Source organism: Panthera onca, chromosome F2 (genome assembly GCF_046562875.1).
Source record: "Panthera onca isolate mPanOnc1 chromosome F2, mPanOnc1 haplotype 2, whole genome shotgun sequence".
Classification (NCBI taxonomy): Eukaryota; Metazoa; Chordata; class Mammalia; order Carnivora; family Felidae; genus Panthera; species Panthera onca.
This window is the reverse complement of record NC_138356.1, coordinates 776,209-802,699: the sequence shown is the minus strand read 5'-3', so window position 1 is coordinate 802,699 and position 26,491 is coordinate 776,209. Positions and strand designations below refer to the sequence as shown.

General features: G+C 40.1%; 1 protein-coding gene across 2 annotated transcripts in view; it reads left to right on the top strand.

Annotated features, from left to right (window-relative positions):
• PRKDC (protein kinase, DNA-activated, catalytic subunit) overlaps positions 1–26,491 on the top strand; it is a 214,317-nt gene that overhangs the window by 128,243 nt on the left and 59,583 nt on the right. For both annotated transcript variants that reach the window (XM_078441702.2, XM_078441703.2), the window contains 11 exons: positions 993–1,117; positions 1,203–1,352; positions 2,788–2,961; positions 3,636–3,734; positions 4,751–4,958; positions 6,938–7,127; positions 8,744–8,956; positions 14,062–14,174; positions 16,389–16,520; positions 19,682–19,861; positions 24,395–24,600. In XM_078441702.2, coding sequence (XP_078297828.2) covers positions 993–1,117; positions 1,203–1,352; positions 2,788–2,961; positions 3,636–3,734; positions 4,751–4,958; positions 6,938–7,127; positions 8,744–8,956; positions 14,062–14,174; positions 16,389–16,520; positions 19,682–19,861; positions 24,395–24,600 — 1,790 coding nt within the window. The remainder of the gene's footprint in view (positions 1–992; positions 1,118–1,202; positions 1,353–2,787; positions 2,962–3,635; positions 3,735–4,750; positions 4,959–6,937; positions 7,128–8,743; positions 8,957–14,061; positions 14,175–16,388; positions 16,521–19,681; positions 19,862–24,394; positions 24,601–26,491) is intronic.

The window sequence follows — 26,491 nt, the reverse complement described above, 5'->3', positions numbered from 1 at the left end:
TGTTGGGTTTCAATTTACATAGTATGCTAAGTCTTCAGCACAGATGGAACAAATTACAGTAGATCCCAAGTTTAATCTCTCTTCACTTAAATTTCAAGTTAGTAGTAATGATAAACACTTTGGTTTTACGTTGTTCTTTTCTGAATATAAAATGGTATTGATTTAGTGTAGAAATTAGAAGAACAGAGTAAAATATAAAGAAGTTGGTGAGAATCAGTCCTGTTCCAACCACTGAATTGCTCTTGGCACCTGAGAGGTAGTCTCCAGTTGTCAGTATATATGTGCATGCGTTTGTCTTCTGTTGGTTACCTGTATTATAATGTTGGTTATGTATGTTGGTCAGTTACATATGTTCGTTATCTTATTGGCTGGTTCTGGGCTCTGGGGGTGTAGCCAGAGCAGTCCTGGCCACCCCCCCTTCTCAGGAAGCTAACATTTGATGAAGAGAAGCAGACAATACATAGACAAATCTGTCACCATTGATAGTAGTACATGATGAAGAAAAAACAGGATATAGGGAGGTAGACAATGGTGGAGGTGGCTTTTTAGATAAAGTTGCCTGAAAATTCTGGTTTGTGTGAATATTTGACCAAGTATGTGAACACTGGCATCATAAAATGTATTTACACAGCGTTTGATCACTGATTTTAGTTCAGCTTCTCAAATGACTTTTTAGCAGTATTTTGGATGTGAAAAGGAAGCACCAATCTTTATCAGCCTGCCATCTGACAAGAGCTAGGCGCCACCAGTGGTGACAGCACAGAGCAGTCATGGCTGTGGCCTGGCCTGCCTGAACTCACAGCCCCAGAGCCTCTTGTGTCCAGTGGTTAATGTGCACACTCCTGGCACTGTACCTTGTGAACACCTTTACCTTGTAGGTGATAGCATTGGACATCTTCCATGGGTTCAATTAACTATTTAAGACAAACCTGTTTTCAGTAACTAACGTAAGTTTCGCATTTGTGTATTTGAAAAGAAACTTAATTTTTCAGATACTGGAAGATTTGGTGTATGAATTGATTGTAAAACAGTTGAAGCAGCACCAAAATATGATGGAGGACAAATTTATTGTGTGCTTGAACAAAGCTGTGAAGAACTTTCCTCCTCTTGCCGATAGGTAGGATATCAGTCATGGTGGGCGTCCTGTTGTGGGAGAGGGTCTGCGACGGCCCTCTCCCTCATTGGCCATGTCCACTGGTTAGGTTCATGAACACTGTGTTCTTCCTGCTGCCCAAATTTCATGGGGTGATGAAGACTCTCTGTCTGGAGGTGGTGCTGTGTCGTGCAGAGGAAATAACAGATCTCTACTTACAGTTAAAGAGCAAGGATTTCATTCAAGTTATGAGATATAGGTGAGTGCAAAGCCAGCCCTGTGTTCTCAGATGCAGCTGGCACATAAAATTTTGATTTGTTCAACTGTCTCCTTCAACTCAGAACTTGTAGGTTTTCATAAAATATGTATTTGTTATATACGACTATGTATATATGTACATCTCAAGATAGATAAACTTAAAAATATGTACTTGTTAAATTTTAATCAGAATTAAAAGTGGTGGGGCCTGCCCCTCCTGTCTTCTTTAACCTGGCACCTTGGGGAAGCCACATCTCAAGTGTTACCTAAGGCTCTTCTCAGATTTAAAATGCATGATTTTGAGTTCTGTACCATTTTTTCCAGCTAGGAGGCATCCATTATTTGTTAACATTGTTCATTTATTTTCAAAATCACATTATACTAGTTTTTAATATTTTTTTAAAGCCTATTCATCTGTTTTGAGAGAGGGAGTAGGGGAGAGGCAGAGAGAGGGAGAGAGAAAATCCCAAGCAGGCTCCATACTGTCAGCACAGAGCCTGATGTGGGGCTCCATGCAGGGCTCGAACCCATGAACTGTGAGATCAGGACCTGAGCCAAAATCAAGAGTTGGACACCCAACCGACTGAGCCACCCAGGTGCCCCCCATATTATACTATTAAAATAGGTGTGAAAAGAGATGCTGTTGCTCACAATATTTTTATTTCTCTGTACTGTTTTCCAGCCTTGTCTGTGGACGTATTTTTTTACATGGGGATAAATTATTGATAAATGTAGAGTGTGCCAGTAACAAAGAATGTATGTTATGGCGCTTCATTATCCTTCATTAGACATTTACTGAATATCAACTGCATGTGAAGCATTAAGCTGGGTGCTGTAGGAAGAAAAGATACATAAAATAAGGAAATAGACGTGCACCTTATTGGGGGCTCAGACTACCCTTGACTCGTTGTATGACCTGCCAGATAGCCTGAATAGCACTTGAAATCATTGTTTTAAAATCATGAAATCCTTTATATTTAGTTTATGTTGTTTGACATTTCGGATTTTTAAAAAATGAACTTTTATTTTGGAATGACTTAATATTTACAGAAAAGTTGAAAGACAATACAGAAAATTCCCACATACCCTTAACCCACTTTTTCCATGTCACATAATTGTGGCATATTTGTCAAAACTAAGAAATTAACATTAGTACATTATTGATTACTAAACTAGATTTTATTTGGATTTTATCAGTTTTCCCACTAATGTCCTTTTTCTATTCTAGGATCCAATACAGGGTACCATATTGAATTAATTTGTTTATTTTTAATACTGTAGCTCATGGTAATTTTTTAAGATGTAATTTTTATATTTCCATTGTAACAAATTTTGAAATACAGAACAGCACAAAGAAGAAAAAGTTACCTGTCACATCTGAAAGTATAATAAAAATTATTAAATTGGTATGTTTTTAAAACCCTCTCTTACTGTAGAGATGATGAAAGACAGAAAGTGTGTTTGGACATAATTTATAAGATGATGGCAAAATTGAAACCAGTAGAACTCCGAGAACTTCTGAATCCTGTTGTAGAATTCATTTCTCATCCTTCTCCAGTGTGTAGGGAACAAATGTATAATATTCTTATGTGGGTTCATGACAATTACCGGTAAGCTGTACATTAATTTTTATATTACTTTTTTCAAGGGAGCATTTGGGTGCCAATAGCAATCTGGAGTAGATTATAATAAATAATAAAATGTTTAAACATTTTTAAACGTAGGATTATTAATTAAAACGAGTTTATTTTAGTATATTGACATTTATCCTTATTTTAATTCATTTCATGTATTCGTGAGAAATATTTAGAATGTGCAGTTTTTGGTTGAGTTAATACTGTAATTTGTTTTTACAGTTCTCCTTTTAAGATCTGACACAATTAAGAAAATGAACTCTGTGGGATGTCTTCATCCTATAGGACTGCCACCACAGCACTTCCCATGGGGTCTGAGTCCATCCTAGGACCTCTTAGCGTTCCCAGGGAACCCCTGCAGCCTACTCCCATTATCCGCCCCCCCCCCCCCCCCCCACGCTGTCCTGTGCACGTGAGCCCTGTCACACTGTAGGAAGGGTGATGACAGTCACCTGGATGGGCTTGCAGAGTCACCAAAGGAAGGTGTCAGGGTATGTCCGTATGAGGGTAGGTTCTGCTATGGTTTGGGAAGTTGAAGTTCCACGGGAAAAGCCAGATTATTTTACTTTAATCTGGTTGGTGTTATTACGGTTGAACAAAAGTGATAAGAAGACAATATTAATGTTTTGTCATTTTGTTATTTTTCTCAGAGATCCAGAAAGTCAAGCAGATGAGGACTCCAGGGAAATATTTAAGTTGGCAAAAGATGTGTTGATTCAAGGGTTGATCGATGAGAACGTTGGGCTTCAGTATGTGTTCCTCGAATAATAAGGCCAAGACAAATAAATTAGGGATGTTTCTTTCTAGACTAGCATTGAGTATTTGTCCACAGTTTTAGAATTATATTTATAGTATTACCATTTTCTCTGCTTTCTGCATTCATGATGTTTAATAAAAATGTATTTTGAATCACATTAAGACTTAAAAATTCTGACAAGTGATTTTAATAAAAAATTCTTGAAAAACTGTGGGTAAAGCTCTCTCTGCTCACACAGTGAATTAAAGTGTTTCAAAATAAAAAAATCTGTAATGCTGATTATTATGTTTCTCATTTAACTCATGGTTGAGATCACACTATACATATTAATATTGAATGAAATGTTTGAAACTTCAGAAGTAGGAGGAAACTATAATGATTATATAGGAAAATACAAATGACGATTGTTTTTCTCTAAAATATCTATTCTAAATTTTATGAGCGTTTTGTCGAGTACTAATTATAAAAGAAGGGTCATAAGCTTTTTGTATGATTCTGTATATCAATTAATTTTCCATTCTGTCACAATTTTAAACTCATTTTTGCTTTTCAAATTACATTTGGATTTCATAAGCATTCATAAATTGTAAAGCCTAACCTGACTCTTAACTAGTTTAAGTTTTGAATATTTTATGGCACTAATTTTTGGAGTGAATTGTTTTAGCAAGGCAGTGAAGGATTTTATATAATTTCTTAAGGTGTTTTCTCAGTTTCAAAATAGCTAATATTGTATACTCATCATTGAAAACTTCCCAGATAATAGGGATAAGAATAAAATCATCTAGTTTTTCACCTCTTGTTAAATATGCTGAAGTTTGGAATATTCCCTTCCTTCAGTGCATATTAGTGTTCATAACTCATGTTACACTCTTGATAGAATTTTGAATGTGGTTTTCCTCATGTTAAGGTTTATAGGGGTGAAAGACTATCTTCTCGACATGACACCATGTGTAGGGCATTCTTTCTCATTTGACAATATCTGAAAAATCTTTCCTCTCTGCTTTTCAGGTTAATTATTCGAAATTTCTGGAGCCATGAAACTAGATTACCTTCAAATACGTTGGACCGATTGTTGGCACTAAATTCCTTATATTCTCCAAAGATAGAAGTGCACTTTTTAAGTTTAGCAACAAATTTTCTGCTTGAAATGACCAGCATGAGCCCAGATTATCCAAACCCTGTGTTTGAACATCCTCTGTCAGAATGTGAATTTCAGGTGAAGTATTTGTCTCTACAGTAATAAATATTATAGGGGCGCCTGGGTGGCTTGGTCAGTTAAGCGTCCAACTTTGGCTCAGGTCATGATCTCACGGTCCGTGAGTTCGAGCCCCGCGTCGGACTCTGTGCTGACAGCTCAGAGCCTGGAGCCTGTTTTTCAGATTCTGTGTCTCCCTCTCTCTGCCCCTCCCCTGTTCATGCTCTCTCTCTGTCTCAAAAATAAATAAACGTTAAAAAAATAATAATAATAATAATAAATATTATAAGCTTTTCCTATCTGTTAGTCAGCAAACATTTTCTAATAGAGTTAAACTGGCTGTCTTTGTTTTATTGAGATATAAGTGACATGTTAGTTTCAGGTATACAACATACTGATTTAATATTGGTATGTACTGTGATGTGATCACCACGATAAGCTTAGCTAACATCCATCACCATGGAGTTACAGACTTTCTTTCCTTGTGACCAGAACTTTTAACATCTTCTCTTTTAGCAACTTTCAAATATACAATACATTATTATTATTATTATTATTATTATTATTATTAATTACATTATTATAACCACACGTTATATCCCCATGACTCATTTGTTTTTTTAACTGGGAGTGTGTACCTTTTGGCTCCCTTCACCCATGTCCCTTTCCCCCATCCTCTGCCTCTGGCAGTACCCAGTCTGTTCTCTATATGTATCAGTTCAGGCTTTTTGTTTTGTTATTGTTGTTTTTTGGATTCCACATGTAAGTGAGATTCATGTGGTATCTGTCTTGCTCTTTTTGATGTATTTTACTTTGCATAACGCCCTCAAGGTCCATCCATGTTGTCACAGATGGCAAGATTTCCTTCTTTTTTATGGCTCAATAATACTCCATTGTGTGTATGTGTGTATGTACGCATATATATATGTATGTATGTATGTATATATGTATGTATGTATATATATATGTATGTATGTGTATATATATATATATATATATGTGCGTACATACACACGCACCTATATGTATCTGTGTATGTATACACACGCACATCACGTCTTTATCCATTCATCCATTGATAGACCACAAAAGTTGCTTCCATGTCTTGGTTATTACTAATAAGCTAGCATAGAGATGCATATATCTTTTCAAGTTAGTGGTTTTTTTTACCCAGAAGTAGAATAGTTGGACCTTATGGTATTTCTATTTTTAATTTTTTGAGGACTTCCATAGTGTTTTCCATAGTGGTTGCACCAATTTACGGTCCCACCAGCAGTGCATGAGGATTCCCTCTTCTCTACATCCTTGCCAACACTTGCTGTCCCCTGCGTTTTTGAGCATAGCCATCCTGACAGATGTGAAGTGATGACTCATTGTGGTTTTGATTTGTGTTTCCCTGGTGATTAGTGATACTGGACTTCTTAGTTTATTTGGAATTCTCACACATCCTTTCTGAAACACTTCTATTTGCTTTAACCTCATCTGCTCACACTCTCTTCACATGCTCACATTTGTCCCCCTTTCAGCCTCCACTTGGATTTTCCTTTCTCCATAATACCATCCCCCTTCCCCATTAGCACCCCCAATCCGTTTGGTAGATGTTAAGGTTGTGCTATCTCTCGGCAGCCTTAACGGCCTGTGACGATTGAAATAATAACAGTTGTGCTCAGTTCGTCTATGCTGAGCCGAGCAGCATAGCCTGACTTCTCAGCTTGTTGCAGCTGTGGTGCCATTACTGGGTGTGGCATTAAGCCATTTAATGCAGAATGTGATGGAGGAGAAAAATGGTTTTCCTCCCCCAATACTAATTAGTATATTCTAATTGGCAAATAATTTATTTAAAATTTTTAAATTTGAAGGGGTTCTTCTTCAGCTGTTTCCCACACAGATATATGAAATTATATACCTGTCTGCTAATGGCACCATTGGATTTTAAATAAAATTATTTCAGTGTTGCTAAAGAAGGACCATGATTTCATTCGGAACTCTCTTACGTGCAGGAATATACCATTGATTCTGACTGGCGTTTCCGAAGTACTGTCCTCACTCCAATGTTTATTGAGACTCAGGCCACCCAAAGTGTTCTCCAGACCCGGACCCAGGAGGGATCCCTCCCAGTTCAAGGAGCGATGGCTAAGCAGATACGGGCCACCCAACAGCAGTATGACTTCACACCTACACAAACTGCAGGTACCTGTCAGCCTGAACACGTGCCTGCTTTGCACCAGGCAGTATGATCTATGGAAGCAGCCTCCACTGCAAGAACATTGGCTGTAAGAGTAGTGAAACAGTAATAGAAAAAAGTGGTAAGAACCACAGAAAAGTCATGTCAGTCAAAGGAGAAAAGGATTAAAGTTCCTAGAGGTGTCAAATTCTTAGAGTTAGAAAGTGGAAGGGGGCCTCTAGGGGTTGGGTGAGAGGCAATAGGGAGCTAGTATTTAAAGGATATGGATTTTAGGGCATCTGGGTGGCTCAGTCAATTAAGGGTCCAACCCTTGATTTTGGCTCAGGTTCATGGTTGTGAGATCGAGCCCCCCATCGGGCTCCAGCTTAAGATTCTCTCTCCATCTGCCTCTGTATTTCCCCTGTGCAGGCTTGTGAGTGCATGCACATGCATTCTCAATCTCTCTCTCTCTCTCTCTCTCTCTCTCTCTCTCTCTCTCTCTCAAAAAAAAAAAAAAAAAAAGAAAGATACGGAATTTTGTTTGAGAAGGTGGAAATGCTCTGGAGCTAAATTGTGGAGATGGTTGCCCAACTGTGTGAATATACCTGATGCATAGAAATGTACACTTCAAAATGGTTAAAATAGTTAATTTGGTGTTCTCTAAATTTTACCACAATAAAAAAAGTTGAAAAGGATTATTTTTGACTGGAAAAAGCAAAAGTTACAGTACATTTATGTTTTGCTTTGGTTTTGTCCAGAAAAGTCTGTTTAATGCAACAAAGTTAAAATCCTTTATCTCAAAAGCAAGTACTGAAGAGCTAAACCAAAATCATTTACTGTGTTTATAGTTATTAAATTTTTCTTTCTTAAATTGTTCACCTGTTTCCTTTGATCAGCAAAGTACAAGTTGTAGAGTAAAACACGTAAATCATTTCAATTTTTTTTAATTTTTTTTTTTTTAACATTTATTTATTTTTGAGACAGAGAGAGACAGAGCATGAACAGGGGAGGGGCAGAGAGAGAGGGAGACACAGAATCTGAAGCAGGCTTCAGGCTCTGAGCTGTCAGCACAGAGCCTGACATGGGGCTCGAACTCACGGACCATGAGATCATGACCTGAGCCGAAGTCGGACGCTCAAACGACCGAGCCACCCAGGTGCCCCGTAAATCATTTCATATAAATATTTCAAACATTTTTCCTTTCTATCAATTTTTTCATGTCTGTTGGTTCTAGAAGTAGGATTGATTTGAATAACTACCATGGATATTTTATGACATTGATGTTAGAAGACATGGATCTTGGTACCTTATAACACAGAAAAGGTGTTACTGCTTGAAGGAGCAGGCGGAGTATTTTCCTGCTTCACAAATGAGGACCCTGAGGCCCAGACACCTGAGCTGCCTCGGGTCGCTCACTAGTAACTGATAGAACTTCTGCCCAGTGTCCCTACCCTGACATGGCTGTCTCCCTGGAGGAGCTGTCCCCATTCCTATGGCAGGTGAGCACACAGAGGCCCCAGGTGTCATCCCCAGGATGAGGCACACCTTGTGTCCCACAGTGTGGCTCCCAGTGTGGCAGGTGCAGTGGTGCTGTGTGGGTATGGCAGGTTGTGCAGAGCTGAGCATGCTGTGACATTTGCAGATGGCAGAAGCTCCTTTAATTGGCTGACTGGGAGCAGTATTGACCCGCTGATGGATTACACAGTCTCGTCCTCGGATTCCTCATCTTCCTCCTTGCTGTTTGCCCACAAGAAGAGTGAAAAGGCACAGAGATCACCCTTGAAGTTAGTGGGCCCTGACTTTGGGAAAAAAAGACTGGGACTTCCAGGGGACGAGGTGGATAACAAAGCAAAAGGTAAAGTAAGCTTGCTGAAATGTATTTAAGTTAATGCGGAGGCTTAGATAAAGTGCGTTTCTGACTGCATTCACATTTCCTTGTAACCTGTAAATAAAACCATTAAAATTTAATTCAGGGGCGTCTGGCTGGGTCAGCGAGTACAGCATGTGACTCTTAATCTTGGGTGTTGTGAGTTTGAGCCCCATGTTGGGGGTAGAGTTTACTTAAAAAAAAAAGTAATAATAGTAATAGTAAAATTTAATTTAATAAATGGGCATTTGCCATGTTGAAAGCCTAATTTTAGGTGGACCAGAAAAAGCTATAGAATAAACTGGACTCAGTCCATTCATGTGGTGACTCTCTGAACATCAGGGCTTGGTAAGGCAACAGGTAGGTGATGCTGAGATGAGGCAGAATTAGCAAGTCTCAGAGAGAGAGTGAGAGAGCACCAGAAAGGACCTGAGGAAGAGGCCACCTTTGGGACTAGCCTTGTGGACTTGGGTGTGGGAAGAGGGAGGGTGAACAAGGACCAAGGCAGGAAGTATGGAGCATGTTTGGGAAGTGGAAGGGACCCAGGTCAGCTCGAGAACATGTACTGACTGGCAGGCCCTGTGGCAGTCTGACCAAAGTGGTGGTGTGGGACATGCCCACTGGGAGCATAGAGCAGACAGCTGGGATATGGAGGCAACCACAGCTGTCTGTAGTGACCCAGACAGACAGCAGGGGTCTCTGGATGACTCCTTAAGGGGCCCGCATGGAGCAGCATGTGGGTTGCCCGAGGGGGCCTGGGAGGCTGAGGTCACAGGCAACCTCCCGCATACACCCAGGGTCCCAGTGGGGAAGATGAGGGGAGACGCGCCACGGGGGCTGCAGGGAAGTGCTGGCAGAACACGCAGACCCCATGCTGAGGGCCAGGGTTCAAGTCAGCTCTTTGGGAGAAGGGCAGCTCTGGGAGTGAGTGGAAGCCCAGAGGAAGAAGGTGGAGAGACAAAAGGTCCCAACATAGAACCTTGGGCAAATGCCAACCATATGAATTCAGGTATAAAGAAGTAAAATCAGGAGCAAGGGTAATTTCCTTTTATTTTTAAAAATGTTTTTATTAAGTTTTTGATTTTATTCCAGTGTAGCTGACATACAGTGCTGTATTAATTTCAGGTGTCCACTATAGTGATTCAGCAATTCTGTACATCATTACCCAGTGCTCGTGATGTTTTAAGTACTCTTAATCCCCTTCTCCTGTTTCACCCATTCTCCCCCCCTCCCCTCTGATATGCTTTCTTTTTTTTAAGATTTATTTTTAAGTAATCTCTACACCCAACTCACCCAAACTCACAACCCCAAGATTAAGAGTTGCATGCCCTAGTGACTGAGCCAGCCAAGTGCCACTGGTATGCTTTATTTTAAATAAGGGTAAATTCCTTTTAATGGAATCATAGGAACTGAACACATGCATGACATGCTTTCCTCGCTTCCAACCACTCTGTTTCGCATTTAGTCCCAAATCTGTAGCCATACACAACTCTGGATTGTAGGAGAGCTAAATCCAGCCTTCTTTTGCTTAGCACTCTGGGTTTGAAGGGAGCTCATGAGCGCATTCCTGGTGTGCCCTGACCCTGCTCGTCTGCCTGCCACCAGTCTTCTTTCTTTTATATCTTCTTCCTCTGCTGTTTCTTTGCCAAACTGTCTTCCACCAGAGTGCACGGCTCTCTGTCCTTCTGTAACTTTGACAATGAAAGCCCCGAAGTTAAAATGAAGTCCCAGAGTGACTGTCACCTTCCCACGGTTCATGAATTGTCTTTCACACCCTTTGTACTTGCTCACCCCAAACCCATGGCCGTGCACCTTCCCATGGGATTGTCGAAGAGGTAGGTGTGCATCTGGGGCAGCCTCCGGTCCTGCTAATGCATGGTGACTGCCTGTGGCCAACTCTGCTGAACGGGCACGAGGCTCAGGAACAGGGAAATGCTGAGGATGCATAGTCCACAACTCAAGCTGTTGAGCAGTGTTTCCCTGTCTTCACTGACTTTGTCTAGAAATTAAGGCAGTAAGAGGTGAAACCTAACTTTTAAACCATTTTCCTTAAAAGTTTTATATATGAATTTGAAAAAGCTGGAACTGAGTAGGTAAAATGAGTACTATTAGCTATCCAGTTTAATTTGATTAATATATTTGAATCTCCCCTTGTACCTTTGTTGATGTAAAATATTTTGCACACTGTCTTCTTTGGGGTTTATGTATTTTCTTGCCTAGAGAGGAATATTTGAAAATCATTAATATATGGTGGGGGCACCTGGATGGTTCAGTCGGTAAAGCACTGGACTCTTGATATTAGCTCAGGTCATGATCTCACTGTTGTGAGATCAAACCCTGCATTGGGCTTTGCACTGACAGCGAGGAGACTGCTTGGGATTCTATGTCTCCCTCTCTTTCTCTGTCCCTCCCCTGCTCACACACTCTCTCAAAATAAATAAAGAAACTTTAAAAAAAAAGTGGTAAATTAATCCTTATTGTGATACTATTTATTATCCTTAAAACTTAAAAATTTGAAATTGTAACCTAATTAAAATACCATCATTTTCAACCATTATTTTAATTCTTTATTTCAGTTTCCTTTAGTTATTTGTATTAGAGTAATACATGCATGTAGTTTAAAGAGCCAAATACTTTGCCAAAGCTTGTTAGAAGAAACAGTAACCCATTCACTCCTGAAATCATCGTTGTGCTATATGCTAACTAACTTGGATGTAAATTTAAAAATTAATTAATTAATTAAAAAAAGGAAGAAGGAGAAGGAGAAACAGTAACCATACCCGTTTCCCCAATTGCACACACAACCACTTACACCCTTCCATAGCTCCGAACACTATTTGTATATTACCACCCTGCCTTTTTTCTCCCGTCCGGTATGAGTCGCTCTCTTTTGGCTTTTGCATTATGGACATCGAGGTCTTGGCTGCAGCTTGTCTGTTACCCCCGTCCACCACTCACACCACAGTGAATTCGTCCTGTGCTTTCCTCCTGCGATATTATGTCTTGGTCTTGGTTTCATCATATTTTCCTCTTATTTTGGCTACATAAGTATTATTTGTGTTCAAGCCGTAGTGATACTATGATTACTTTTCTTGTACAATAATTTTTTCTGGGCATTAATTATTTTGGTTTAGATTCCTACATATTTATCACTTGTTTTCCTCTGAATTATCTTTTAATGTGTCCCAACGTATGTTTTATCTTAAAAAAAAAAAATCTTCCTGGAGCTTTTGGGTTGCCCTGTTCCAGGCTGCTTGCTCTCGGAGTCTGTTCAGCCATGGTCTGGACACCCTGCTCATCCTGAGGGTCTCTTCACCTCTCCTGGATCTGATTCTCCTTCCTCGGTGTGTTCCTTCTTTCTGGTGGATCACCTCCCTGAGTAGCTTCCTGAGAAAAAGGGTCAGAAACAGTAAGCTGTTGGGTTTTTTGGGTTGTTTTTTTTTTTAAGTTTATTTATTTATTTTGAGAGAGACAGAGTGTGAGCAGGGCAGGGGCAAGAGAGAGGGAAAATCTCTGTATTGTCAGTGCAGAGCCTGGGGGCTCAAACTCACTAAACTGTGAGATCTGGCCTGAGCTGAAGTCAAGAGTGGGATGCTCAACTGATTGAGCCACCCAGGCACCGCACCCCCCCACACACACACCCCCCGCCCCCGCCCCCGCCCCAAGCTGTTTTTGATGCCTTGATGCCTTATGTTGCTTTTGATCACACTCACCCCTGCTGGGTAATTTAGCCATAGAATTCTGAGTGTGAACATGTAATCAGGGGTTCCTAGTCCCCAGGGTTGGGTAGGGAAACCTGGTGGCATTCTTTGTGTTGATCCTTTGTAAGAATTGTATCCTTTCTCTGCAGTAGATCTTAAGAGTTTTAGGAAATTTCACAAAAGTGTCCTTTGGTGCATGCAGGTCTGTTTCAGTCCAGTTTTCTGGGCACAAGGAGGGTCTTGTCACATTGCTAACTCATTTTCCAGTTCTGGAATATTTTTTCTTGGATAATTTTGTTGATGATTTCCTCATCCCAGTTTTATATTTGTAATCCTTTTGCTTGGATAGCAGACCTTCTGGATTACCTTGGTAATTTTCTCGTTTTTTTCATTTTGCTTTGTATTCTGGGAAATCACTTCAACCTTACCTTGTAATTCTTTTAAGTTATGATATCATATTTTTAGTTTCCATGAGTTTTTTTTATGTTCCCTGAATGCCCTTCCAGTCCTTGATCCACTGTTGCAATTTCTACTCTTTTTGATAAATGATAAGTTTTGGAAAAATTTTTTTTCCCGGATGGGCTGCTTTCAACGGTTGCTCTTTCCCTATTATTTAATTTCATTTCTGTCTTTCATGTTTGAAGGTTTCCTCACAATGTCTGGTGACTTGGCTTTTTGCTTATACTCCCAGAAGGGGCACTCAAAAGGCATTTGGAATAGCTGCACGTTGGGCGTGTGGAGGTCAGCCTAGACCAGGACGTGGAACCCCATGATGTGTCAATACTTTGGTCTCTGCTTTTGTGCTGGTGGATTACCCAGAGGCAAAATCTCCAGTCTCTTGCCTGCAGGCTTTAGGCCAGGGTGCCAGCACCCTTGGAGGCCAAGAAGGAGGAGGCACTACAGGTTCCGGAAGCCCTTGTGGTCGCTGGTGGAGTAGTTGCTCTGCCTGCAGCCATGCCACCCTGTGCACCCATGGGCCCTGTGTCCTCTCCCAGGCTATCTACCTGCAGCATGGTGGGCAGGGGTTGGGGGCATTGCTTTCTAACCACACCTCCTGCTGTAGCTTCACTTTCCTCCCTTCCCCTGGAGGTGCCGGGTGCTGCCAGACCCTGAGCCTTCCAGGTCTTCTCCACTGTCATTGCTTTGTCCCTCGTTCTCTGCATGGTGGCAGTGGGTTCGGCTGCGTAGTTATAACTTTCTATTCTCTAGCTTCCAAAACTGGTTAGTGGTCTCCTGTGCTGTTCTCTGTCATTAAAACAAACAAAACAGAACAACTAGATGAAAGTAAAAAATGGAGATAAGCAAACAATTCCACTTTTAGAAGATTCTAGAAAGGAGGTAAAGCCAACTGCGAATTGGCCATCTGTAACAAACCTGCTTTATATTCTTCAGGTACAGACAGTCGGGCAGAAATATTAAGATTACGCAGGCGATTTATAAAGGACCAAGAAAAGCTCAGTTTGATTTATGCCAGAAAAGGTGTTGCTGAACAAAAACGAGAGAAGGTTTGTATCTGTTTTGAGAATTTGGTCAGAAATACTTATTTTATATCAAAGGATATATACTAAGGAAATAAGCTTCCCATCAGATATTTGTTCCAAAACAAAATTACAGAAGCAGCCACTATATGAATTAAAGTTCCTCTGAACCAAAGATTAGTCCTCTAACGTAGATGCAAAGGACAGTCATGACTCACTGATGAAGTCGCGGGAATCTTGGAATGGGACCCGTGTGGGTAGTCCCATGAGTCTGCGTTATGGTGTGGCTCACAGGCACTGCCGGGACCTCACCTCTGCCCTTTATCTCAGACTCTCACTGCAGTCTGGCTTTGTTCTTCTCTGTGTACAGACTGGCTTTCTCCATGTGGTGGAGACGGATGCAGCCCCCACTCATTCCTGAATCATCTTACAGCTTTAGCCTCTGGGAGGGATTGGCCAGAGCCTTGACCCACCTTTGGTCTGGGGCTACTGTGGAATCAATAAGCTGTAGTGAGAGGGGTGAGGCCACATTACAACCAGCCCCTGTCATGGGGGGTGCCTGGATGAAGAGGGAACGGTGAGCCCAGAGAAAGGGGTGGGCAGGTTGGTGGATGGTTCAGGGCTATCTGCTGAAAGCAGGAACTTGAGGACCTTGTGTGGCATGAATTAAACATTTCTCAAAATGTGGAAATAATGAAAGAGGTTGTTTAGCCATAGCTTCAGTATTACTTGTGAATCAGTAATTATGACAGAATTTTCGAGAAAGATGAGATTGTGAGTTAACAAAAAAAACTGGCTTTGTATTAATTCAGTTTAAATCCTCAATCCCTTAATTAACTTCCACATCTGAGTATGAAGTGGCCGAATGGTTCCACTATATTGTCTGTGGTAAGAAAATGCACTTTGCATCTTTCTCTTGTCTCTATAAGTCCAGCTATTCTCTTGAAGAAGAGGGTTCGAAATTTCAGTGCCCCGGGATCCTCCTACGCTACCTGTCAGCGGCTCCTCCCCACCTGCAGGGCATTCTGCTTCGCCCACCAGAGAGGTAGCCACAGCCCCTAATTAAACCTGAAACCCAGCTGGGCTTGCCTGAAGGAAGTAAGAGGCAGACTCTGAGCAGAGAGGGAAGAGATAAAACCAGGATCATTGGGCAGAAATCACAGGGAGATATTTTGGTCTGACACAAAGAAAGTCCTTTTAATAATCAATAAATGTGGAACGGCCTGCCGTGTGGGGCTGCTCATGCCCTGTGAGGCACGTGTTCTCATCTGAAGGGGCTGACCTCTCAGTAAGGATGCGTGGTGGTGATCAGGCATCGGAAGGCCATGCACTTCATTTGTTGGGAGCATTGTGCTCAGTGTCCGGCACGACTCTGAATGCTAGGGGTACAGGGGTAAATATGATGTAAGCGCTCGCGGGGCTACAGCCCAGCGTGTAAAACAGAACAAGCCCAGAATGAGTTAAGATTATAACAGGTGCGGCGTTGGAAATTAACCAATGTAATGAGCACGTAGGGGAGACTATTAAGAGGAAGTGGGAAAGGAAGCCTCTTTGCAGATGATGTCTGCAGTGGGAACCAAGAGTGAAAAGCTGTGGAAAGACATTTTAGGCAGAGATGAGCAGGTCCCACAGCCCTGTGTGGTGGGGAGTGGGGGTGACTCAAGAGCAGGTGCAAGGTCAGCCTGGCCTGAGCAGGTGAACAGGCGTTGGAGGCTGTGGTGATCTCACTGGGCCTTGGAGCCCAAGATTTTTCTAAGAATTAAAAGGAAAAACGAGCTCCTGGGTGGCTCCGTCAGTTAAGTGTCCATCTTTGGCTCAGGTCATGATCTCACCGCTCGTGAGTTTGAGCCCTACATCGGGCTCTCTGCTCTCAGCACAGGGCCTGCTTCGGACCCTCTCCCTGCCTCTCTCTCTCTGTTTCTCAGGAATAAACATTTTTTTAAAAAAATAGGAAATACAGCCCCCTGAGATAGCTTTAAAAAGTTTTAATTCAAGTTCTCTGATTTTAGATATTCCCATTACTCTGTGATGCATATTTAATTAATCTTTTTGCTGTTCATTTACCAGTGATTTTTATTTTGGATTTATTGTCTACCATAGATTGGTAAAGCATAGTGACCAAACTGTTTTGGATAAAAATTGTCATCAGGTTCACCTTTATGTTAAGGATCATATTTCATGCACTACTGATTTTTTAAAATAAGAATTCTAATCTTCGTTTTTTGGTTCTAATGATTATAGGAGATCAAGAGTGAGTTAAAAATGAAGCACGATGCCCAAGTCATTTTGTATAGAAGTTACCGTCAAGGAGACCTTCCTGACATTCAGATTAAATACAGTAGCCTGATCACCCCCTTGCAAGCTGTGGCCCAGGTTGGTCCTTGAACGCTGCATTCTTCTTTTGACAGATAAAAACTATTTAACAGTTCCACGGATCTACTAGGTGTAAGAAAAAATGGCTGATGCTATTCTGTAACATAACTGAGGTGTTGATTTGTCTTAAACAGTGGATTTGGTTAAAAGACATTGGTCCAAGTCTTGGCTCTAAACCTTCTTCTCGCTGGTGCAACTTACTTCAACTCATCCAGAAGATAGCCCTGCACTTGGGGTCCTTGTCAAGACACTTAATGCTCTGAGCCACAGTGTCTTCATCTGTAAAACCAGGGAGCAAAATCTGTTCTTCTTACCAATAATGTTGGTCAATGAAATAATGTATAAAAAAATTACTATAAACTTTAAAGTGCTAAGCCACTTGAATCATTGCTTATATGGGATCCTTTTGGTATGGGGGGGGGGGGGCGGGAATCCAGGGAGTATCAGTTTATGGGTGGGACTAGTATTCTTCCTTCTCTGTTAATTTTCTTAATAGTAGAGGATTGGAAATATTTTTCTAAGTCATTAGGGTATAAAAGTATTGAGAGTGAATGAAGTTGCTAGCTGAGTTCTCTGACAAAAACAGGTATATATTCCCCAAAAGGCCAATTAAGATTCTTTTGACTTTTATCAAAATAATTTTTAAAGTTGAAGAGTACTATAATATATATGTGGCATTATGTTAGGTGCTGAAATATAATGCCATAAATTTTATTGTAATTAAATTTTCAGAACTAAGGTTGCATATAGTAGGTATGTCTGCATCGCCTTTTGTTCTTTTTTAAGCTTTTTATTTAACCTAAATAATTGTAGATTGACAGGAATTTGCAAAAATAGTACATATTCCCATGTACCCTTCACCCTCATGGGTGGTATCTTATATAACTGTAATACGTTATTTCGATCTAGAAATTGACGTAGGAACAAGAGTATTGACTGGACTGCATTTTTCCCTGCATTTGTGTGTGCGCGTGCGCGCGGTGTGTGTAGAGAGACAGAGAGAGTCTATGCGATTGTATTATACACGCTGATTCATATAACTACTGTCACAGAAGAAAGAACCCTTGTTTGTTACAGAGTGCTTTCACATTTCTCTCATTAGATCCTCTCAGTAATTTTGTGACATAAAGGCAGTTGTTAGACACATTTACAGATGAAGAATTGAAGTTAGCAAAGAATGGATGTTATGATTTAAAGCAGCATGTCTTGCTGGGTGTGCAACTAAGACAAACCCCAGCCCTGTGTTCTGATTCCTGGCCCCGTGTTTTTCTCCCCCCCACCATTTCCCAGTTTTTCTCGTGCCTTGCACACATGCATTCACATCACTGCCTCAGAAGCGGTGCTGCCACCTGCTCTCCTGGGCATGGTTTGCACCTGCCCATGTTGGAGAGGTACATGGTGTGTACGGATGGTAGCAGGTTAAAAGCCTGATGCTGCGTAGAGACCCACGTCCAAGTCAGTTCACCTCATTGGTGCTTGGAAAAAATTAAGATGCTGAATAGTGTTTCAAAAAAAGGACTACATTTTTTCTGTTCTTTGAGGAGGAACGTGTTTCCTATATTTCTCAAATTCCAATACTTTATTTATTCAACACATGTTCTGTATGGAGCATCCTTCTGGATGCCAGGGACTCCTCTAAGCACTGAGGTGCAGCTGTGGACAAAACAGATGAGGCTTCCTCTGCTGTCCGGGGGCTCCCCTTCTTCATCATGAGCCTTGCATGTGAGAGAACTAAAGGGGAGCCTGTAAACCAGCCGGGATGGCACATGTCCAGCAGCAGCATTCTGTTCTCTGAAGATGTTATTTATTTTAATCATCACTGCATTACTGTAACAGCAGGAGCATCTGGGACTCCCTGGGAAATGAGAGAATTTGTGCATAAGACTCAAGAATTGGGGTTGTAGACCTGGGAGCCTGTCTGCCACGGGTTCAGTGAAAAAAGCAAGTTAGCGAACAGCAGATGTGTGCATGTCCATAAGAGACCAACCTGTGCAGTGGCTGTCTTCATGTAGTAGAATTATGAGTGATACTTACTTTCTTTTTTCCTAATCTATATTTTCTGAAATTTTACATTGCAACCATACAACTTTCTGTAAGACAAATACATTACTTAAAATAAATAACAAAGAACAGATCAAATTGTACTTTTTATTCAGACAGTTTTATCAAGCAAAATAATTTTTAAATTTTATTCATGCATTTGTGCCTTCATTTAAAAAATATAGACCCGGGGCGCCTGGGTGGCTCAGTCGGTTGGGCGGCCGACTTCGGCTCAGGTCATGATCTTGCGGTCCGTGAGTTCGAGCCCCGCGTCGGGCTCTGTGCTGACAGCTCAGAGCCTGGAGCCTGTTTCAGATTCTGTGTCTCCTTCTCTCTGACCCTCCCCCATTCATGCTCTGTCTCTCTCTGTCTCAAAAAAATAAATAAACGTTAAAAAAAAAAAAAATTTAAAAAATATAGACCCTGCACACCAGGACTATTCTTAATACTGGTGTCATAGGCACAGATACAGGATAATGTTCCTGTGGTCATGGAGTGTGAGGGTTAATGCCAAAAAAGATGCCTTTAAAGGTAGCATGCTTTTAGGGCTGAAGCCACCAAATATGAAAAGCACAAAAAATGGCTACTGATGGTTTTTAACAGTTTAAATTATCATAATGATGGGACTTTGAAATTTTAAGTTGGCATTTTATTTAAGCTTATCACTTAGTTCTCTTAAGCTTTGCAATAATGCTGATGTGAGGATAGTACCTAAAAACTTCACTTAACCTCTCTGAGAGACCTTCCCAGTTACGGCACTGATCACTTCATGTGTATCTTGGCTAATCCTCACTACAACCCTGAGATGTGTTGTGTTATGCCCACGTTAAAGATAAGGAATCCAAAGGTCCAGACCCACTCGTGAGTTAAGCTATGTCTACGTATGTGATTAAGTTAGCTTATATACTTGTGGGCCCCAAATCCATGGTACCACAGATATATTTGGTTAAATTTCAAATACTCCCCACGTCAGTGCCTGATAAAACTTTCTAAACAAAACTGAGATGTAAATTAGATATGTTTTCAGGAGTTTGTATTTTCAGATAAGCTCTGATGGTAGTAGTAAATTCTATAGCATTTTTACTTCAGATCCTAATTTGTCTGTTTTGAATATTTTACAGAGAGACCCAATAATTGCAAAACAGCTCTTTGGCAGCTTGTTTTCTGGAATTATAAAAGAGATGGATAAACACAAGACCATGTCTGAGAAAAACATCATTACTCAAAAGTTGCTCCAGGACTTCAATCATTTTCTTAACACCACGTTCTCTTTCTTTCCACCTTTTGTTTCTTGTATCCAGGTGAGCATCTACACATGTGCTTCATAAACATGCATTATCTACTTTGCCATGACCTGACTGTGTCACAATAACTTCATTTGTTCCACAGGCCAAAGCACAAGGTGTTTTAACAATTTAGATGTATTCTGTATGGTTACCTCTTCCCTGATGAGGTGTAATTTATTCGTTTTTTTGTTTTTTAAACAAACTTATATGGGCACCTGGGTGGCTCAGTCGGTTAAGTGTCCGACTTCTGCTTGGGTCATGGTCTCGCAGTCTGTGGGTTCGAGCCCCGTGTCGGGCTCTGTGCTGACAGCTCAGAGCCTGGAGCCTGCTTCAGATTCTGTGTCTCCCTTTCTCTCCGCTCCTCCCCTGCTCACGCTCTGTCTCTGTCTCTCTGTCTCTCTCTTTCTCTCTCTCCCCCCCTCAAAAAAATAAACATTAAAAAAATTAAAAAAAAAAAACTTATATATGGCAGGATAATTAGAAATCAGCCTTGGTGTAAAAGTGTTCTGATTTTTAATACGCCAGTCCCTTTAGTGTTTTGGTTAAACCCTGTATGTTGTTAGTAGTTTTTCCTTAGGTACTATTTCTCCAAATTATTTCCTGCCTCCTGAGTGCCTTTAAGAAATGTTGACTGAGCACATTCCTGACTTTGTTGTAAGTTGTGGGGACAGTGAGTGATGGAAGAAGCACAAATTTCTGCCCTCCTAGAATTACAGTGGGTGACAAACAATAAACAAATACAGAAGATAACATAACATAGTAGTGTCATCGAACTTGAGTACTACAGGAGTACTAAAGTAATGTAGGGTAGTAATGAAGCAGGGAGGGAGACAGCCTCTTGATCAGGGTGGTGGCTGTGTACTTAGACCGAGTGGTCAGAGAAGGTCATGCTAAGGTAATACAGTTTGAGCAGATATTAATAGAGGCATACTTTGAGTTACTACTTAAACATGCTTATTGGAAGGTTACTTTTTCATATAAGAAATGTTTCCTCTGCCATTCCAAACACGATCATTACAAATTCCCTAATGGAAAGCCTTTTTTTATTTTTTATTTTTTTAAGTTTTTTTATTTATTTTGAGAGAGAGAGGGAGAGAGCAGGGAGGGGCAGAGAGAGAGGGAGACAGACTCTCAAGCAGGCTCTGCACTGAGAGCACAGAGCCCAATGTGGGGCTCAGACTCATAACCCTTGAGATCATGACCTGAGCAAAATCAAGAGTTGGACGCTCAACCGACTGAGCCACGTAGGTACCCCTAATGGAAAACCTTTTCAATTCATTTTAGTATTTTTATAACTAGTAACCTCCCTGGGGTAATTTAAAATACATATATATTCTTGGGGCGCCTGGGTGGTTCAGTCGGTTAAGCATCCGACTCTTGATTTCAGCTCAGGATATAGTCTGATGGTTCACGAGATTGAGCCCTGTGTCAGGCTCTGCACTGAAGGCACGGAACCTGCTGGGGATTCTCCCTCCTTCTCTCTCTGCCCCTTCCCAGCCTGTATGCTCTCTCTCTCAAAGTAAACAAATAAACTTTAAAATAAAATAATGTTATTTAATATTATTTATCAGTAGCTTTGGTTTGCAAACTAATTGGGTAATAATTCCCTGAGATGAAACACTTGGTTTTCCTGTTTTGTTCTTTCTGATGTAGCATGAAACTATTAATATAGTTTCTTTTTATATATTAGTTCTATTTTTATTGGTTTATAATTTACAAGTAGAATTCCTTCATTATTTTCCTCCTGGCTACACTAAAGATAAGACTTGAGAAATTGCATTGAATCAGTCAGTATTTCAAAAGAAGTTTCTCTTTACACTGTATTCTGAAGTGATTTTTTAAAATCTGAATTCCTAGTTTTGTCCCTATATTTATTTTTAAAAGCTGTTTTTTTCCATTGTTTTTTAAGAGAGTCATTAACCGTCATTAAGTAAATAAATTACTTCTACTCGCTCTAGAGCTTGCAATTTGGCATTGCCTTTGGAAAAAGCAACATGAATGCAAGTTAGTGCCTGCAATTTGCAGCATTTGCTGTTACAACTTTGTTTGTGGTTCATTTCTGAAACTATGATTATTTTCCCTCTCTCCATGACGTCTTAGCACATTTGGTATGGCATTTATGTGACTTCTTGTTCTAGCAAGGGGTAGGGTCTCTTTGAGATGCCACTGCCCCACCATGACATCTCAGAATGAGTTTCTTGTCTGCTGCATATCCTGTATTTGTCAGACTATCCTGATTGTATCCCAGTCAGTGACTGGCAAACAGATGTTAATTTGGTTTAATTTAACAGATGTTAAATACATTTATGCTATTCATCACTTGTTTGAACTTCATATAAAATTTTAACTTTCTTGGGGCGCCTGTGTGGCTCAGTTGGTTGGGCATCTAACTTTGGCTCAGGTCATGATCTCCTGGTTTGTGAGTTTGAGCCCCACATTGGGCTCTGCACGGACAGTGTGGACCCTGCTTGGGATTTTCTTTCTTTCCCTTTTTCTGCCTCTCTCCTGCTTGTTTTCTCTGTCTCTCAAAACAAATAAACCTTAAAAAACTTTTTTTGGCTTTCTTAAATTTTTTTTTTAATGTTTATTTATTTTTGAGACAGAGACAGAGCATGAATGGGGGAGGGTCAGAGAGAGAGGGAGACACAGAAGCAGAAGCGGGCTCCAGGCTCTGAGCCGTCAGCACAGAGCCTGACACGGGGCTCGAACTCATGGAGGGTGAGATCATGACCTGAGCCGAAGTCGGAAGCTCAACCGACTGAGCCACCCAGGCGCCCCTTGGCTTTCTTTACAAAACATCTAATGAGGATATTTTATGTGTAAATCTTTATTTAACAACTATGGAATATTTGAAATGAAGAAATGGCCCTTGCCTTCACCTACTACAGTGAGATAAGAGTCCAAACAAAAAATATTGTTATTAATTCTATTAGGCAGTCATCATTTTACAAATTAGACTTCATTACTTTATTCTCTTTTGGAATTTATAAGAAGTGTAATCAGTCAGCTGAAGTTTTTTTGGCTTAGCAAATCACTCTTTATAAAGTAAAATGATACTGTCAACAAGATTATACAGAAGAGTCAGTCTTCTTGAAAATATACTTGCAGAACTCAACTTAAATTGTGAGAATGCATTTACATATAGAGGAGTAATATCCCAGTAATAGTTGTTTACTTATTTACAACTATTTCACAAAAGACTTCTATTGGCAATGGAAATAAATCTTAATGTCAGGGACAACATTGTTTACTACAGTGTCTAGAATATAGAAGGCATTCAATAAATATTTATAGAATGAAATGATTCCTTGAAAATTAAAAGTATATTTATTTTAAAATAGTCTTGTGTAACTCAGGGTTTCTCTCTCTAAATTAGCAGATGTTATCTCAAAATCTGACACCTCAACTAAGACTGAGGCTTCGCTGTGTTATTAATTAATTTTATATGGATTTTTTTCCTGTACCACTAGTTCCTTCTAATAGACATTTTTGTTTGCTAGCTTACTTTGGAGAATCTGTATTCTTTCAAGACCTCTAATGTAGAATTTAAGTTGGCTTAGTTAGACTTAGTAAGTAGTCCATGCATGGCACAGCTGGGAGGAAGGTGGTGTGGATGTGGCTTAGTGGGGACTGTCTTTACTGTCTTTTCCAGATACCTGCATATATGTGCATACACAGACGTACACACCCACACAAGAACTATATGCATACATTCAGCTGTGTTTTAATGAAGATGCTGCCATACTGTTTTTTTTAATCAAATGTATTTTTTTTAAGTTTATTTAATTTTGAGAGAGTGTGTGTGCATGTGCATGTGAGTGGGGGAGGGGTAGAGAGAGAGGGAAAGAGCGTCCCAAGCAGGCTCCATGGTGTCAGCACAGAGTAGAATGGGAAGCTCAATCCCACGAACTGGGAGATCATGACCTGAGCTGAAATTGAAAGTTGGCTGCTCAAATGACTGAGCCACCCAGGTGACCCTGCCATACTATTTATATTGTTCTGCATATTGATTTGTAGTTTATTTTTTATTGGTGTATATAGGACTCTCAAATTGAGAGTTACAAAGTAAAGGCCAATATAATTCCTGAAATCCTCTTATTCAATATTATTGTGAATAGGTTAGCCCCTGGGTGGAAGGAAATGGAAAAAAAGATGTTAATTAGAGTAATGGAAATAAGTACCTACTTTCTGGTGTTTGGATATGAAATCTGTGTTTCAGCTGCTTTTCTCACCCGTTCAGGCTAAATATTCCTGGAAACTGCAATTGATGCCTAGATATATAGAGCATATAATTTTTCATAATTTGCTAGTACTTTTCTTTAAAGTAATCTCTAAATTGATGGTGTAAAAATCAAAGATCATTTCCTCCTTTGAGCAAGCTGAATGTTGAGGAAATTTTGTTAATAGAATTACACAGAGAAATTTTCTGGTTCTATCACTACTTACATCAAAATGTTCTTTCATGTTTAGTAAAATGGGTTATTCACTTGTGAAGATACGGTCAAAGTATCACAACCTAAATAGCTGCATGTGTTTGTGGTTTCATAGGAAATCAGTTGCCAACACACAGACTTGCTGAGCCTCAACCCAGCTTCTGTCAGTGCTGGCTGCCTGGCCAGCCTGCAGCAGCCCGTGGGCATCCGCCTCCTTGAAGAGGCCCTGCTCCAGCTGCTACCACCAGAGCCACCTGCCAAGCGGTTTCAGGGGAGGACTCGCCTCTCACCTGATGTCGTCAGATGGATGGAACTTGCTAAGTAAGCTTTGTGATCCACTGTTGGGAGAACAGTAAATTTGACTAAAATAATACACAAAAATCTTTTCATTTTGGCAGAAAATGAGCAAATAAAGTTGATCATAACACTTTTGTGAAATTTTTTGAAAAATCTCTCTGGCTAAGTACCATTCCATGAGTTAAGAATAGTCGTCACAACAAGGAATGTCTTGCTCCAGGAAAGATTAATTAATTAAACATACACAGTCCTTTTAAAAGGACTCAGGGTGTTAACTACCAAGTTTAGTTTCCTGTAAAGTGTGGCCGTTACTTAGTTTTGTATGTTTTTACTGCTTTACTTAAATGGAATTGAAGATAATTTATTTTCAGCAGGACTCAAACTCTTTATAGACAATTTAATCCAATTACTTTATTTAGGAAAAACAAGTTCCATTTTGTCATTCTATGCCATTTTGCATTATGTGTGTTTTTTTCCTTACTTGTGGTTTCATTATAAAAAAGCCAGTGTCTAATTCTGAGAAGGATGTTAGATTAGGTTAAAATTAAATTTGAACTTATATTTTTTAGTGCTGATTTTTAGATCTTCAGTTTCTAGGAAAAAAGAGAATAAAAGTAAAGGTGAGGAATCCTTGTACTATTCATATCTTAACTGAGCATTATGTGTGAACAAGACATTATGTCAGGTGCTAAGAAGAATTAAACATATCTCCCAGACACAAAAGTAGCCAACCAGTAGGAAATATATGTACTTTCCTGTATAACTAACCATAACATGAAATGGGAGGTGGTGAGATCTCTGAGAGGCAAGAAGACAGAGGGCAGTTCAGAGGGTGCGTCTTGGCTAATACTGCTTCTGTCTAAGGAGCTGTTGTTATCCTGTTGTTCCAGATGTGTAGATGAACAGTCAGTAACAGTTTGTATATTTAATATTTTCAGAGAATGAGAAACTCGTGTGTATTTTCTGGGTAAATGAAGCACACAACTTTTAGAGCCTAAACTTTAAACACTGTTTTCTAACTTTATTTAATACTTCTTCATAGTTTACATATAATATTTTACATTCCTTTCAAACAGAGTAGTGAGAACATAATTTTGCCTGTTGATGATTTGGGTCATCATTTTGACCATGTTATAGTGCGTATCATCCTGGGACCATGGGGCCAGTGCAAGGTGGATGTGAGACTGATCTCTTTTCCAGCTACTGAAAAATGTTTGTAATTCTCATCTCCTCTTGAGCTCTTGGACTGTGAGCTGTTGTCCTACCTCCCATCTCCCCACCTCTGCCTCTGACTTGTTACCCATAAGCCTCTATGAGCAGGGCAAAGAGAGGGCCGTGTCTACTAGATTTTTATCTAAATTTGGAATCCTTAGGCTCTGAGAGAGCCCGTGGGGCTTTTTTGATGTAATAAGTACATGAGATTTCATACCTGCGAAAGGACCCAACTGCAGGAAAGCCAAGGAGGAAGCAGTCCTCACTGGCTGGCCAGGTGACTGCAGCATCAGGAAGAGATAACATTTGTGTTGAAACTTAAAAGAGGGGGAAAAAAATTGTAGGGGAAGGGAACAAACTTATTAAAAATTTACTTGAGAATATCTTAACAGAGGGAGTTTGGTTGAAGGGATAAAGTAGATTTTTGTTAATGTGAAGAGAAGAATGGGTGCTCAAGCATATAGTAAGGCTGTAAGAAAATTACTTGTCAGTAGAATCAAGATGGCCCATAGAATGTGGATTAAAACATGGCTTTATTAGAAGCAGGATTAATTTTTACTCACTCTGGACTCTTGGCTATGTTCCAAATTTTAGGTCTAGACAGGATTTCAAATAGGTCACCCACTGGTATGTGCATTATTACTGTAATGGATTAACACAGAATGGTCTTATTTAATGACACAATTTACCCAGTGTAAACTTA